Below are 15,379 nucleotides of genomic sequence, written 5' to 3'. Positions count from 1 at the left end.
TAGTAAAGTGAAATGAAAATTCAAATGTCAACAACTGAAACTAAACTAATTCTGTAATAAGTCTCCAAAACGAAGAGCAATAAGTCAGTTCAATTCTTTTCAATTTTTGTCCTCTCTACTGAAACTAGTAATCAAAGCAGCTTGCATTAACTATCAATACATCAATAGTAATTTTCTATGTTGAGAAAATGGATTCTACAAAAACATGTCAAATCCTTTAAAAACAAAATAAAACTAAAAACGGTACATTACTTCTGAAAACTAACTGAAACTATCTTAAACGTTCAATTGAAATTAAAATAACATTTAATGGAGGGATTTGGAGAAACCAAATGTACCTTTGCTCCCTGGCTTTTGGGGGAGAGTCTTTTCACAAATATTGATTAGACTGTCCTAGACCACAGGAATTATTAAAATGTGTTCCCCTTTGAGACTATTTGGACTGAAAATGAAAAATAACTTGTTTATTGAAGGCAAACTAATCAAACTATACTTTAACCTCAGTTTTCAAGAATATTTACTCTTGCACCACATTTGCACTTCAATCAAGCATTGTGCTAGGCTCGGTTTTCCTCTAGTACTATGATGACAACATCCCTGCATGTAAGCTTTCATTTTCATGTAGCTCAAGTTTGCCTACATGTTTTTTTTAATCTATGGAATGGAGTTTCCATCTTTAGGCCTGTGACTAAAATGAATAGCCTACATTGTATCAAACAAAAGCAACTTATAAGAGGATAGGGGCAAAAAGCATGAATCAATGCTTTCTTGAAAATAAAACAGATTCTTGTGTATATTGGTGCATGTTTGCCGACTGGAGGTCGTAGTTCACCCATATTTTTTTTTTATATGGCGGCACCTTGTCAGGTGGGCGTGGCTTCGGAAGGCGAGGCTCAATCAAAATACCTACGGAAATTCTGCGAGGAGGAAGCGGCCACAATAACTCTACCCCAACTCAACTAAACTATGAGGATATTTTGGATAACTATTTTATTATTCATGGACTCAGTATCTCCAATATGTATGTCGGTAAGTCAGCACCTAGTCCTCTAATGTAAGGTCAAGAAAAACTGATTAGTGTAGTTTTTACAGCCATTTTTGAAGACGCAGACGTCACGTCAGGCTCGGCTCACCTTATGCACTTTGTAATGTTAGGCTCGTTTGAGATGACTATCTGCTTGCCTGGAAAATAGAAGAGAGTAGCCGAGTACAGTCAGGCGAGGAGTCAACAAGCCAAACACTCCTGACTGCACACTCGCTGCTCCTTTTCTTCTTCTTTAGTTTTGCTTAACGGTGATTGATAAACAACTTGAAAGGTGCATTACTGCCACCCACACTCACGGCTCAAACGACCCAGACCTTCACGTTACTTATTTGTATTTTAATGTAGGCATTATAGGTGGCATTTACGGAAAATATTACATAGCGTTCTAATAAAATGGTATACAGACGGCTCATGGAGTGACATCTTGGAATAGATATAAAAAGTTAAGTCTCTTCATTTCACTGTGGGTGTGTGATACAACTGTGATGAACCAATAAGCGCTCAGCTCGAGGTGTTTCCCATCATCCTCGGAGCTGTGCAGTCGGTGGAGAGCAGCTGCAGCATAAGCGCCTCGCACCAAAAACTGCAGCCGCCTCGGTCCCGCGAGATTCCCGTGGCTCGCGCAGTCGGGTCGGCGCATGGATGGGTTGGCGGGGTCGGCGGAGCAAGTCGGACAACTTTTCTAACCATCATGCAACGGACCAAGCAAGTCGCTGGTCAAAACTGCGCAGGACTTGCTCATCTCAAACGAGCCTGTTCACTGAGTGTGTGTGTATGTGTGTATGTATGTATGTGGGTGGGTGGGAGGGGCGGTAACTTCGTGTGTAAATTGTATCTGTGCCATGAGTTAGCCTAGATCAGGGGTGGGCAAACTTTTTGACTCGCGGGCCACAATGGGTTCTAAAATTTGACAGAGGGGCCGGGCCAGGAACAGATGGATGGAGTGTTTGTGTGAACTAATATAAATTACATGTAAAAGCCATTACATGAGAGGATTTGGCCTGTAACATGTAGCAAAGCATGAATATGCAAGGCTCATTGTACAAATTGTTTTCCAAAGGCATTAATTTAATTAAATTTAATTTAAATAAACACAGTAGAGAAACTCACGTTCAATTTCAGTGGGAACAGTGTTGTTGATCTCCCTTTTTTGCCAGTGCATCAAAGTCTGGAGTAAGTTTTGTTGTGGCAATTCTCAGGATAGATCCGAGGTGTTGGTCAGTTAACTTGGATCTGTGAGGGGCTTTGGTAGAGACCTGCCGTCTCTACCATGCATTCTTTTAAAAACTCGCCTTCGGAGAAAGGCTTGCTAGCTTTTGCTAATTTGAATGCCAGCAAAAAACTTGCCTTGGTAGTTGACTCTTGAATTGCAGTTTGTCGGTGAAAAAAATGTTGCTGAGTCTGTAAATTAGCCATCAACCTCTGAGCCGTAGCCGTCCGTTCTTGTGTTGACTGCTTGCTAGCATAGTTAGCATGCTTCGTAGCAAAGTGACGGCTGATATTGTACTCTTTGAAAACCGCGACAGTTTCTTGGCATATCAGGCATACAGCCTTTGACTGGATTTCAGTGAAAAAATATTTTGTTGTCCACTCCGTATTAAACACTCGGCACTCACTATCCACTTTTCTTTTCTTTGATAAGCTCATTTTTACAGAAGGGCTCACAGAGCAAAGTTAAAAACAGAAGAAGTAATGGTGCCTTCAAGTGCTATGGTAAAGATGATCCTTTCCACTTGTAAACTGGTAATTACAAGTGCGTTGTGTGTTGTGTTCAGGTGCAATTTTCAAGTCGGTTTTTGGTATTTACCATAATTACCAGCGCACATGAAGATACAAAAATATACCACACGCCAACAAGGTGAATGTGTCTGAAGTGTGCCGATCTTTTTTTTTTTATTATTCTTTTTTTTTAAATATAATTTGGACAAGTTCGGCGGGCCGGATTAAAAAGCTCAACGGGCCGTATATGGCCCGCGGGCCGTAGTTTGCCCATGTCTGGCCTAGATTGTCCATTTTAGGCTAAGTTACATCTACATCTGTTTTCATGATGTGATGTCCTTAATAGCCCCAATTGAACGGACAGAAATGCTGTTTGCAATTTGTTTTTGTTGACTTTATTTTTGTTTTAAGCTGTATAATTACATTACTTCACAATAGTTTGACTTGTACATGGGACATATGCTTATTTCAAGTCTCCTAACCAACCATAACTCAAAATACATCTCATACATACATACACCACTTCTGTCTTGGCACAGATTTCAGACTGAATATTGTTAACCAAATCCAGTGGGTCTCAGCAGAGGGCATCATACACGATTATGGATTTGGCCTTTAACTTCGTCTTGGTGAAATCATCTGAAGGCTAGTCTATGTCAATGTTTTTTAGGACACAAATAAGGGAGCAATAAGTTAGCATATTTCGATCAGCCCCAGAGTGAGTGATATTCAATACACACTCGTGGCTAGGTTTTAGATATGTTATTATTGGATAGGGTACAGCCGCCTGGCACTAGGTCGATCCCTCCTTTGCCTCCAGAGCAGCCTGAGTTCAACACGGCATGGAGTCCAGCCTACAAGGTGTCTGGATCAGTCCACTGGTTCATCAGTCCAGTGGTTCTCAAACGTTTTGGCTTGTGACCCCCACAGCTGACGTGATGCCTTCATGACCCCTTATTGCAGGAGAAAACAGATCGTATGGTGAATTTTGACACCAGATTTTTTATTTTCCCTTTCTAGGCTATTTGACTTGTTTGATTATTGAAAAAAAAGACTAGAGGCTGTGAATATTCCTTATGTCACGAACAAGAGGTATCCACCAAGATTAGAAACTCAGTAGTAAATTTGTCAATTACATTTTTTCTAGGACTAGTAGTGCCTAACAGTATTTCCAGGAGCACACAATAATTAGTGCAAAGCTACAGCTGCCCAGCACATTATGAATGCAGCATAATACTGTCCCTGGATACAGGAAAAACCTCAAGCCAATGTTATTTTCTGGCAGCACTGTCACGACTGTTCAGAGTTGGAAGACACACAGAGCGTTTAGGGCTGGTAGTCGGCTATGATTGACGGCATCAGCTGTCCTCCTTTTTCTGGAGGATGTAAGTTCAATTCAAAATAACCCTGGGCAAAGGTTTTTATTCCCTCTAATTTTACTGCCTCTAATTTCTCTAATCTTCATTCCCTCTAGAACCAACATTTTATTTATTTATTTTCCAAACCTAACCTTTTCTACCATTTGCTTACTTTAACCATGTCTAACCTTACTGGCTTACTCTGACCCAAATAAAGTTAGTGAGCCACTATGTTAAGAAAGCTAACTGATGTAGGTACTTCCAGTCACAATATGACAGTTTGATGATACAGTGAGTAAAAAATCTGCCAGCATGTCAAACTGGCTTGTGTTTCTTTCACTCAGGCCATTTTGTATCTACAACTGAATTATAGGGCATTCATAACTGGTAGACCGGTGAACTTTCAACATGTTAATTTTTATGCTTCGTTTTTAATCGCATATTGAGTGGCTGCATGCAGACCGCATCACCTCCAAACATGTGACTGTAAATGTAATATTATTATAAATATATGAAATGTGAATCATTCAAGGACTATATTGGCTGTTTTAATACACTTTTAACTTTATGTTTTGCTCCTGTAGAACCATTCAAACACTGAAATTGTTACATGAATATCTTGCATAAGAAAAGCGTTTGCCACATGTATTATACCCTGGAATTTAAAGTCTTTTTTTCCTTATTGCTAACACAAGATCCTGTGTTCTGTTACCTTTACTCCCTTAACAAATGGGTGGAGTGATATTAACATTAGTCAGGCCAATATCATTGTCTACACAGGGCATTTTATTGGTGGGTAACAATTTGATTGCTTGTCTTATCATGAGTCTGTCAGCCATATTGTGCTCTTGGGGTTGTATAAAGCCCTCTGTTAGTGGCATAATGGTGACTTCACTAGCACTTTGTACCTCTTGACTCATGATTCATTCAGTTGATTCATTGCTCTATTTTAGGAAAATACTACTGTGAGCTTCCTTCACCCCCTCTGTGTTTTCATGTGGGACCACTTAGGTCAGACAATGGGGCAGGAAATCGCTCTGTGTGCTGTTGCTCTCTTGTGGCCCTCAACTTAAAATAACCTCATGCCACTTTTGTCCCCCTGCAATCAGTTTTCTATACCTCCAGAAGACCTGGATGGATCAGGATATGACCTGGACAGTTCTGGCTCTGGTTCAGGAGATTGGTCAGAGCAAGGTAATGGCTGCCATGCTCAGTGACTATAAAGTGGTCTGGATGTTTGAAAGAGTCCACTTTTCATAGTATCTATTATTTGTCTCATTATTTCTAAAACTACACACTATATGCTTCATCTTCTCTATAAGACAGCAGCTCTTCAGCAAGATTCATCACTGTCATACCAAAAAAGATCAAGAATGGCTACAACACCAATGATGAAAGAGTTATTGCAGCAGAATCGGGAGGTGGAACCAGGAATTATTTCCATGTACGACATATGACTTTGTTTTGGGAGTCTTACTATATCTCCACTTTATAATAAGGGTGGCAATGTAGAAAATCAGGTTATGCAAGTGTCCCTGCTTGTGTCTATAGGATGATTCAGAGCTGATCTTTGACATTCCACCTTGGACAGCAGATGACATCAGTGGCGATTTGGCAAAAAGCAGGAGCTTTTTAGAGAACAAAGAAATCCTTGCAGGTACTGTGCAGTGTTTTATATTGAAATCAAGAAAGGGATACATTTTGCAGTTGTATTCTAACCAAATATTTTATATCTGTATTTACAGGTATTATTGCCGGAGGAGTAACAGGACTGACATTGGCTACTGCAGTGGTAGCAATTATAATCTATAAATGGCAGAAGAAAGATGTTGGAGGATACACTCAGGGTGCACTATATCAGAAACCTAAGAGCAAGGAATTTATTGCTTAACTATCCCCACTTTTGAAAACTGTCAGGCCAAATATTCTCTTTCTAAGGAGTTGTTGCTAAGCCAGTTTCTGTAACGGTGGAATGGAGACAATGTGAATTTATTCTTTTCTCTTAAATATTTTGGGATATGTAGTGTGCCAATGACAATGTGCAACTTATTCTCATAATTTATGCAAAAACATTGCTATATTGGATGTATCTATTGTTTATTGATTATATAGAGAAATGGAATTGTGTATATTTTAAGGATATTTAATTGTCTGTATATTGTACAGAGATTTGAGGTCACTCATCTATATGTACCTAACATATTGGACCCAATGTGATAAGCAGTGGAACTTCAGTGTTAGTGTGATGTGTGGTATTGAATTATGGGCATCTCTTTCTATTTATGTTTAATGAATATAGATGATCTGGGGGAACCTTGAATAACAGCCTTTGATTCTCATTTTGTTTCTACAATGTAAAGCAGCTCATCTCTGCCTATATGTGCAATGAAGTGATATTAACTATATTTTTTGAAAAATCCTGAATTGTAAATAAACTAATGGTGAACTTCATAAGCAAGTTCTTTACCCGTCAAGCTCTCCTCTGTAGGTAGGGATTTCATCAACCTAGCTGGACGCTTCCAATCTACGTTAAAGCTTATTGGCTGTGCCTTGCGATTCCTGCATGACCATTGGTTTGATATCCTGTCTGTCAAAATAGTTAACACGAGAAGTGTCCGCCTACTCCTCTTTGTGAACGCGTTTGTTTTCATCTACGGTGTCGCGCAGATTCTCGGGGAAGTAGTGTGGGCGTTCCGTTTGAGGTGGCTGTTGATGGTGAGAAGATTTTCCTCCTCGGCTAGCTCTCCCGATGTTTCTCCCTACATTAGAGGACGACATGCATCATTTTAAGCCTAGTCGAGACAGACTGTACACCACGAGATGTTGTGGATGTTGCCATGTGAGGACGGGGACCATCATCCTTGGAACATGGTATATGGTACGTAAAATGGTTGATCAAGTTAGCAAGCTAACGTTAGCTAGCTAACTCACTAAATGTGCCAACGACTTAAGCTAACGTTAAGTTCGGCTAGGTGGTTAAGTTAGATACAAGTAGCAAGTTACTTAAATTTAACTACCTAGACAACGTTTACGACTTGTGTGAGAATGCATCTCGGTCGTTGACAATATTTGCACATTTAGTTAGGCGACAATATGACGGTTTTAAGGGGGACCTGGCCAGCTGCTACCTATATAGCTAACGGAGCGTTAGCGTTAGCCGTGTTAGCTGGTTATCACTTGGAACTGTTGACTAGCTACGTTCACAAATTTAAATTGCCAGTGTCAGTACAGCTTGATCCGTCCTGAAAATGGTTAGCTAAATTGTTTACGAGTCTCTACAACGTGTCTAGTAGCACCTGGATGGGTTGAAAGATTCATTAAATTTCATCTGACGCTTGCCCCATATCGCACGCTAACGTTAGTTAGCCGACACTTGGCTAGCAGTCCAGCTAACGCTAGTCAAATCATGACAAGTTTAGCGAGTGAGGAATCTGCAGTGCTCGCCAGTTAGTTCACCACAGGACGGAGAGATGAATCCCTTCCCCTTTGTGGTTTAACGTTAGCTAACATTTGTAGCTGTGTCTCATAGGCCTGTTTAGGTGACTGTTACCCTTCGTTGTCCTTAGTGCACATTTTGCCCCTGCATCACTGCTACAGTTGAATTAATCCTTTCTCGCTATCCCACATTACATAACAAACGTTGCTGGTTTCAGTCATGCATTTTGAAATCCCTCTCTGAATCCTTACCAGCTGTCTGATACTTGATGCACACTGACTATGTGAGCCATGTTCTTCTATTTACAAATATGTGTGATTGCTTTTCACAGTGACATAGTATCATGATTGACACCTTTCCACCATGTTTACACTTGTCATTAAAAGCTAATACAGCAATCAATTGTACAACTACATATGGGCCAGGGCATAAACCGGCTTGTACAATTTGGACTGATAAAGTCTGATAAATGTGTGTATTGTACCAGCCATTATAGCAGGCAACTGACCATTGATTGGGAATCCTATTCTGTTATTGCAAAAAGAAAAAGCTGGTTGGTAAAATGGTGAAAAGGGCCAGCAAATTTTAGATGTCCCAGTCCCTGTGGCCAGTGGATAAAAGTTACTTTCCTGACTTGTGTACAATCAATGTAATTACACTCAAGAAAGACTGCAGAAGGATTTCACCAAACAATCTGTTTTAGAATTTAATCCCACCAGAACTTTTTCTCCTGCACCTCCCTACTCCATGTCCCTATTGCAGTTGTCAGAATAAATAAAAACTGCGAGGGTGAGGATGGACGGCCCACTCTCCTTTTTTCAACAAATACAATTCTTTAGTCCACTAAGAAGCATGCACAGGGGTATGAAATTTCTTCACTATATTCTTGGCTACTTTGTGTACCGGCACCCACTGGTAAAAGATTATACATGAAAAATCAATCATTACCCCTATGACAGAAATACAAAATGAATCAGGAAATAATGGGAATGATTTATTAATTCTGTTCAACACCAAGATATGGCCTTGAATGCTATCCCTGAGTGAACAATGTCTTCTAGACTGCTAGAATATTCTGCAGTTGAATCCACCGTACAGGGCAGTTGGAGTTAGGTGCAGTAGTTAGTTGGTAGATTAGTGGATGGGATGTTGACCTGGTTGTGGAACCTGGCACTAACAATCAGTCTGTTTAATTGAGGTCTACTTTGACCTAATCTTTACTTTATAGCATTGCCTGTCCAAAGGTTGCCCTTCTTGCTTAAAATGCTTCATCCTTTTTACCTTCTCCCCCTCCCCAGGTAGTCAACCTGTTGATGGGCATCCTGCTGACTGTGGCTGTGACCCACCCGGAGAACGTGCCCACTATCGACCTGCAGTATGAGGTCATCGACCATTACTTTGCCTCAGACAGGATGTCTGGTAAGCAGTAACACTTGTTTGGCAGTTTGGCACATGGCATGGGCCGGCATACATTTTTTGCTGTTGCCACAATATCCCATTAAATGCTATTACCACAGAATCAATCAAAATCTGCTAAATTGCTAGGACTAAAAGTCATTGAACTTGCACTGAAATATTTAATCCAAATCTTCACACATTTGTACACAACCATATACTGACTGCATTCTGCCATGGTGGGCCTTTCCCCCATGAGCTGCTGTTATGCTGAGGTTGAAGATGTGATGCATGTTCCTTGGGGAGAGGGGCTTCCCTCTGACTGTGCAAAATAAAACTGCTCATGAAGGCAAAACAACTCTGCTGTGCTGCGTACATGTTGTAGTCTAAAAATGTTGGTAATCACGATAGTACAGTAATAGAAATTGGCTGCGGTGTCACCAATGTTGGAGCTTTTACTGCAGTATATAGTGAGGTCTGTCTGCTCCATCTGTGTGTCATTTACAGTAATTTTCTCATATGATGCTGCACTCCTAAGAGCCAGACTGACTGTCGCTGATGACCAAATGCCTGATTCCTCCTTTTTATTGCTTGAAGCATTTCAGCTCAGCTATATCCTATGTCATCATATTCACCTGTACCACTTAAAAGCAGTGTTGGCTTAACTCAGAACCAGGAGCTGGGCAGTGCTCCGAGTGCCTTTCTTCCTAGCCAGCTGCTGTTTTGTTGGCCGACTCTGTGAAGGCCTCTTCATTTTTCTGAAACAGTGACTCAGCGGGAGAGGAGAGGAAAAGACTGTGGTGGGCTGACCTTCCCACAGCAGGCCCATGCCAACACACAGGGCAGTGGGTGTTGTCTACAGCCCACACACACAATGTTGGCATTCACAGACTGGTTGGGCTGTCATTACTCCTGACAATTAGTGCAGCTTCATCAGGCCAGACTCATTTTCCTCCGTGATCAGGGCCAGGTCAGGCAAAACGTGTGGAAATGATCACCAGGCTTGGGTTTAAGGGTTTATGTTGTCTGTTTTCTATTAACGAAGGTAATTAACTAAAGTGAAGATTAAAAGTAGCCTATCATCATCATCATCAAATCATATAAAAACACAAAAACTTGAAAGTAAAACTAATTCCTGCCTCTAAGCCTAACTGAAATGAAATGGAAAAATCACAAATTATCACTTTTAATATTTTGGTTTAAAAAAAAAAAGTGAGTGAGCATGGTGGAAGAAGAGACCCACATTTACTACCAATGTCATATAACAATGTGTGTTCTATATGGGAATTTCTTTTAACACTGAATACTGTGTCCAAAATAACCATTTCGGACACATTGTCTGGCCCTAGGATACAGTTTCAATCTCAGTAAACTAACGATGAGCTACAGATGACATCTGTAACTATATTCCTCTGACAGTGTCATACAGTGATTTAGAACAGCTTCCTGCTTGAACTAGAGAATAACAAAGGAATTTCCCTGGACTGCATTGCTCCACCAGCTTGCTCATAAGCAAATCTCTCCAGCGCAACAGGCAGAACAGTTAGAGGAAGTGAGAGAGAGAGAGAGAAATGAAGTGGATGTGAAAGGCAGGCCTTTTAATTATCCCAGCCTGAGTTTCAGTGTGTTTTTACAGACACTGAGTGGCTGATAGGGAGAAGCTAAACAGCTCCCCAGAGCCAGCCTTTAAAGAGAGTCAGCAGGCAAGAGGGAAGCCCAGGAGACTCTCCAGTTACACTACATGCAAATCAGTGCTGCCTTTAGAGCACAGGCCAATACCCATGTTTCTGCACTCACTATAACATAGGTTTAATTCAAGGTTTTAATTGTGTTAAAATTGTAATTAATCTTTGCCTGGGTTTGGTCAGTTTATTTATTCTCACTTTTTCTTATACAGAGAATGCCTGTGTTGGATTTGCCATCTCTCTGCTGATGCTCACTATCAGTGCCATGATGGTGTATGGAGCCATTACTGTAAGTGTGTGTGTGTGCGTGAGGCAAACAGATGACATTTTCAAGCCCCTTGACAGCATATACTGTATTTACAGTGCTGTCATGGTTTGTTATGCGAACATGCGGTCCCAAAATGTATATGCATGTCAAACATTGCCTTTAAGTTGTGTAATAATAGCACTAGACTAAACTCTACAGGTAGGCAAGAAGTAAAACAGGAAATATCCAAGCACCCTCCTCTGTTTTTACTGTATAACCGCAGTACATTTTAGCTGCATGTTCAAAAGATTTGCTGCTTCCAAGATTCGATGAGTGTGGCACACACTGCGATGTCCTCATGCCTGTCATCTTTACCTCACAGGCCTGCCTGATGGCATCAAGACTGACAGGTTTGATAGCCTTTTGATGTGGACCTGCGATAAGCTGCTAGTTTGGATGACTGCACAGTTAAAGCATGACACCCAACTGCAGGCTTGGCACACGGTGAATGTCGGCAGTCTGCAAGAGTTATGCTTTAGCTGTGCAAGTACATGCTCCCCAGACAACTGTAGTAGTTTCCCTGTTCTCAATGTAGTGTGGCGGTGCACCGCCTCTGTTGCCGTAGTATCCCACTGAAATACCCCTTAATGTTGTACCGCTGATCATGATATAGAAATGGATATTCAGTACCTTGCTACATAGTGTAGGTATCTTGAGATTGAATTAGATTTTTGTCAAGGCCATACAGAATACACTGAGCTTTTGCTAGAATACGACGATCAGAGCGCCTGTAGAATCCCTTGTGAAGTGACACAGTTAAGGATTGAGTTACACAATAGGATCCGAGCCCATCTGATGGAGTCGGTCGGTAATATGTTTTTCTTTCTCCCTCTTACCCTTTTTTCCTCAGCATCGTGACGGCTGGCTCATCCCGTTCTTCTGCTACCAGCTGTTTGACTTTGCTTTGAGCTGCCTGGTGGCCATCAGCTCTCTCACCTACCTGCCCAGGATCAAGGACTACCTGGACCAGCTGGTCAGTCCAACACCCACAAACATGAACACGCCCCATGCCAATGTCTTGCAGCACAGCAACCGGTGTGGTGCAGACGTCAAACAGTTACTTTTCTCAAAGCTACTTCACAGAAACATAATTTTAGCTAAGAATCCTGACAACACTTGGAGCCTGTGGAGCATCTGGCCAAAATTATCCTCAGTTGTTGTTAACAGAAGATATTTGCGATGCTAGGCCATATCTCTATATCATATATCTCCGCTTTCCACACCACACATGATGACGTTTCCATTTCAGTAAGTAGGGAAAGAAAGAATGAGCCAGCTTGCTGCTTTCTCCTCTCTGCCAGAGCATATCATTAAATGCTCTGTGTATATTAAACATGCATAGTACCACAGTATATACTGACATTATAGAACAAGGATGATTAAGAGCTTACATTCTGTAGCTCACGTTGGGCCTTGACCTCCTTGTAGACGGGAGCAAAGCTTAGAGAGAATTTCCCTAGGGGTCAATAAAAGTATTACATGAAGTGCAAAGGGACTGTGCAAGTCATAGTGGACTGTACATATAATATACAGTATATAATGTGTATGTAGTTGCACTGAATAGGATGAGATGCACAAAATCACTTGAGTATTGCAGGACATGGACATGGTTCCTGAGGCTGAGAAGTGTCAGTGTGCTAAGACTTGGATTGTGGAAATAACAGCTGGGTATTAATAATTACCCAACTATAATGCTGTATTCTATTACCATTTGCTGTTGCAACAGCCCAAATTGCCTAGGGGGATCATTAGGTTGTATCTTATCTTATTGATAGTGTGGTAGTAAACAGTAATTTAATTCTCCTCCTCCTCAGCCGGATTTCCCCTACAAAGATAACCTCCTGTCTCTGGACTCCAGCTGCCTGCTGCTCTTTGTCCTGGTCTTCTTTGCCTTCCTCATCATCCTCAAGGTGAAATTGTTTATAATCATGCAAAATTTATTCTGTCAAGCCAAATGATCGTGTTGGCTCAAATAATGTCCTTTCAGAGCAAAACTCTTCAATCTTAAGGGTTAGGCCATATGGTGGATGTGGTGTATTTTTGATAATGTAAATATTTTAAAGTAAGGGTTTATTCCAACTCAAATGACACTTGAAGAAAAATGCATGACTCCAATGTTCCCACAGGTTTTTCCTCTGTTCAGATGTGTTAAGCTTTAATATATTGTACTTAAAAACAGAAGGAAAGTTCAACTACTAATCTTGTTTGTCTTTGCAGGCTTACCTGATCAACTGTGTGTGGAACTGCTACAAGTACATCAACAACAGGAACATGCCAGAGATCGCGGTCTACCCTGCCTTCGAGGCCCCTCCCCAGGTATGCAAACTACCCGAAGCCCTCTGTTTGCCCATACGCTTTATGGGTAGGATCTAATGTCACATGGTGAAAACACATTCCCCCGGGGACTGTGAACTCTCAGGCGTTGCAACATGTAATACTTCAGTATAGCCAGCAGGTGGTGTGCCTTTCACACACTTGAGTCTTGAGCAGAGTCATTGCATGAAGTACCTGTTTGCTGGGGTTTACCACGTCAGGAAAATTCAGATGATGTCGGTTAAATTTTCAAGTACTAAAAATTGACTGAAATACTTTCACATGATTGTAAAGTTTCTCACACTTTTTCTATTGTCATATATGCAAACTCCACCTATCTAATACTGTAAGCACTTTAAAACAGAGACTTAGACTGATTTATTTTATGCATTTTAGCCCAAGTCTGTATTAGCTTTCTCATAGATGACACACAGAGAGGAAAGGCTAAGCAGGGTATGCATTTGTCCAATATTCATAAATTCCCATTTCAATCATGTCATTTGAGATTGACCAAATCTGAATACCTTATTTGTATTTTTGTCAGCCTGGCATGATTTTGGCTATGTGTACTTTGACATATTTAGCTGTCTTTTGTCAGCAGACAGTAAAATAATGTTTTGTTTTCTCTCCTCTAGTACATCCTGCCCACCTATGAGATGGCAATGAAGATGCCAGAGAAGGAACCCCCTCCCCCTTACATGCCTGCTTAAGCACCCACCCCCATTGCCAAAACACACACACACACACACACACCATCATATGCACTCCTACACTCCCCCACTAACCCTTTGCCAACACCCCTTCCTCGCTGTGTATGTGTATGGCCACTCCAAACTTCTTGTTTAACCCTATCCAATGCATTTCAATAGAGCCCCGGAGCATCCTAACCCAACCGCACATCCTGTAGGTATGAGAGGAGAAAGGCGGGAAATATTGAGTTCTCTTTAAATGAATGATTGAGATGTTTAAATGGCAACAAAACCTACCAGCCGACCCCCCCACCCTCCTCCCTCCTCCCTCCTAGCCTTTTTTATGTCTTAGTAAAAGGGATACTTGTGAAAATTTAATTGCTTGAAAATGCTATCATCAATCCAGCACCATCCTATCTTTAGATTGATATATGAAGTGTAAAAGGAAAAAAAAATCTCTTATGACAATCCACTTATTATAACTCTTATTGTTGAATTGTGTTTGGGTTTTTTTTCCCCCTAATTATGAAGATCTAGATTTTATTCCATCTAAGTCTTGGATGGAGATGTTTGTAGCACTTTTTGTCTGTTCTGTTATTTATTTAGCATCGCTGTGGGTCAGTACATCACCCTGCCATGTTCATCCTTCTCCGCTTCCCTCTGTGATACTGCCTTGTGTTAGCAAAGCTAGTGAATAGTTTTCCAGCTGAGACCTGACAGTGAAGGAGAGAGAAAACAGAGGGCTGCTGTCTCACCTGGGATCTGGAGCAAAACGGCTAGTCTTGTGAACATTTAGTAGTTGCATGCTAATCCCCCCCCCCCCCCCCCCCCCTTTCTTTATTGTTAATAACATATTTTGATCCTAGTGTAAAGACATTTGGCTTCAATAAACAGTTCAAAACATTTGTATCCATCATTTGACTCTGTGTCTTTTTTATGTCGTTGTGAAGTCATTTCAATAGGGAAACTATAGCATCTAGTACCGGTTTGAGTGCTGGTTTTCGGTTGGCGCATTAATATCTTAATTGATTTATGTGGTCAAAGGTGCTTTTATCGGTTATTTTACAACGGACTGAAACGTGACAGCCAATCAGAACTGAGGACGGGAACTATCTACTTTAAATTCAATATATCAAATGGCTCTAGGCCTGTTACGGGTTACGGCTGCCAAAATGTTCACAAATCTGCCTATTTTATTGAGACGGCATCATGAGCATAATGCATAATTAAATATTTAATTATTACATTGATTAAATATGTAAGATTTCTTCTCATTAAAAAATGTATAATGCATCTTAACTTATAAAATCACTTTTTTGAGCTATTGCTAAAATAGGCTATTTAGGGACATGTAGCCTACGTGCCAGGTTTCTTGAAGGCTATCAATTGTTGGCTACCTGTCATGCGCATACTGTCTTACTAACCCATAATT

General features: G+C 40.9%; 2 protein-coding genes across 2 annotated transcripts; both read left to right on the top strand.

Moving 5' to 3' along the window:
* Window positions 1-891: 891 nt before the first annotated feature.
* On the top strand, window positions 892-6,576 carry LOC139927107 (syndecan-4-like). Its single transcript, XM_071919118.2, has 5 exons — window positions 892-1,029; window positions 5,232-5,316; window positions 5,445-5,566; window positions 5,674-5,779; window positions 5,868-6,576. Exons 1-5 carry the CDS (start codon window positions 967-969, stop codon window positions 6,011-6,013), a joined length of 522 nt encoding a protein of 173 aa, XP_071775219.2. The 5' UTR covers window positions 892-966; the 3' UTR covers window positions 6,014-6,576.
* Window positions 6,577-6,796: 220 nt separating this feature from the next.
* Window positions 6,797-14,861, top strand: laptm4a (lysosomal protein transmembrane 4 alpha). Its single transcript, XM_071919074.2, has 7 exons — window positions 6,797-7,000; window positions 8,857-8,977; window positions 10,851-10,927; window positions 11,796-11,918; window positions 12,760-12,855; window positions 13,163-13,261; window positions 13,894-14,861. The coding sequence occupies exons 1-7, from the start codon at window positions 6,872-6,874 to the stop codon at window positions 13,966-13,968; spliced, it is 720 nt and encodes a 239-aa protein (XP_071775175.1). The 5' UTR covers window positions 6,797-6,871; the 3' UTR covers window positions 13,969-14,861.
* Window positions 14,862-15,379: the final 518 nt, after the last annotated feature.

The sequence above is a fragment of the Centroberyx gerrardi genome, chromosome 18 (genome assembly GCF_048128805.1).
Source record: "Centroberyx gerrardi isolate f3 chromosome 18, fCenGer3.hap1.cur.20231027, whole genome shotgun sequence".
NCBI classification, from domain to species: Eukaryota; Metazoa; Chordata; class Actinopteri; order Beryciformes; family Berycidae; genus Centroberyx; species Centroberyx gerrardi.
Note: the sequence above shows the minus strand (reverse complement) of the source record. Positions and strands in the feature narration are given on the sequence as shown.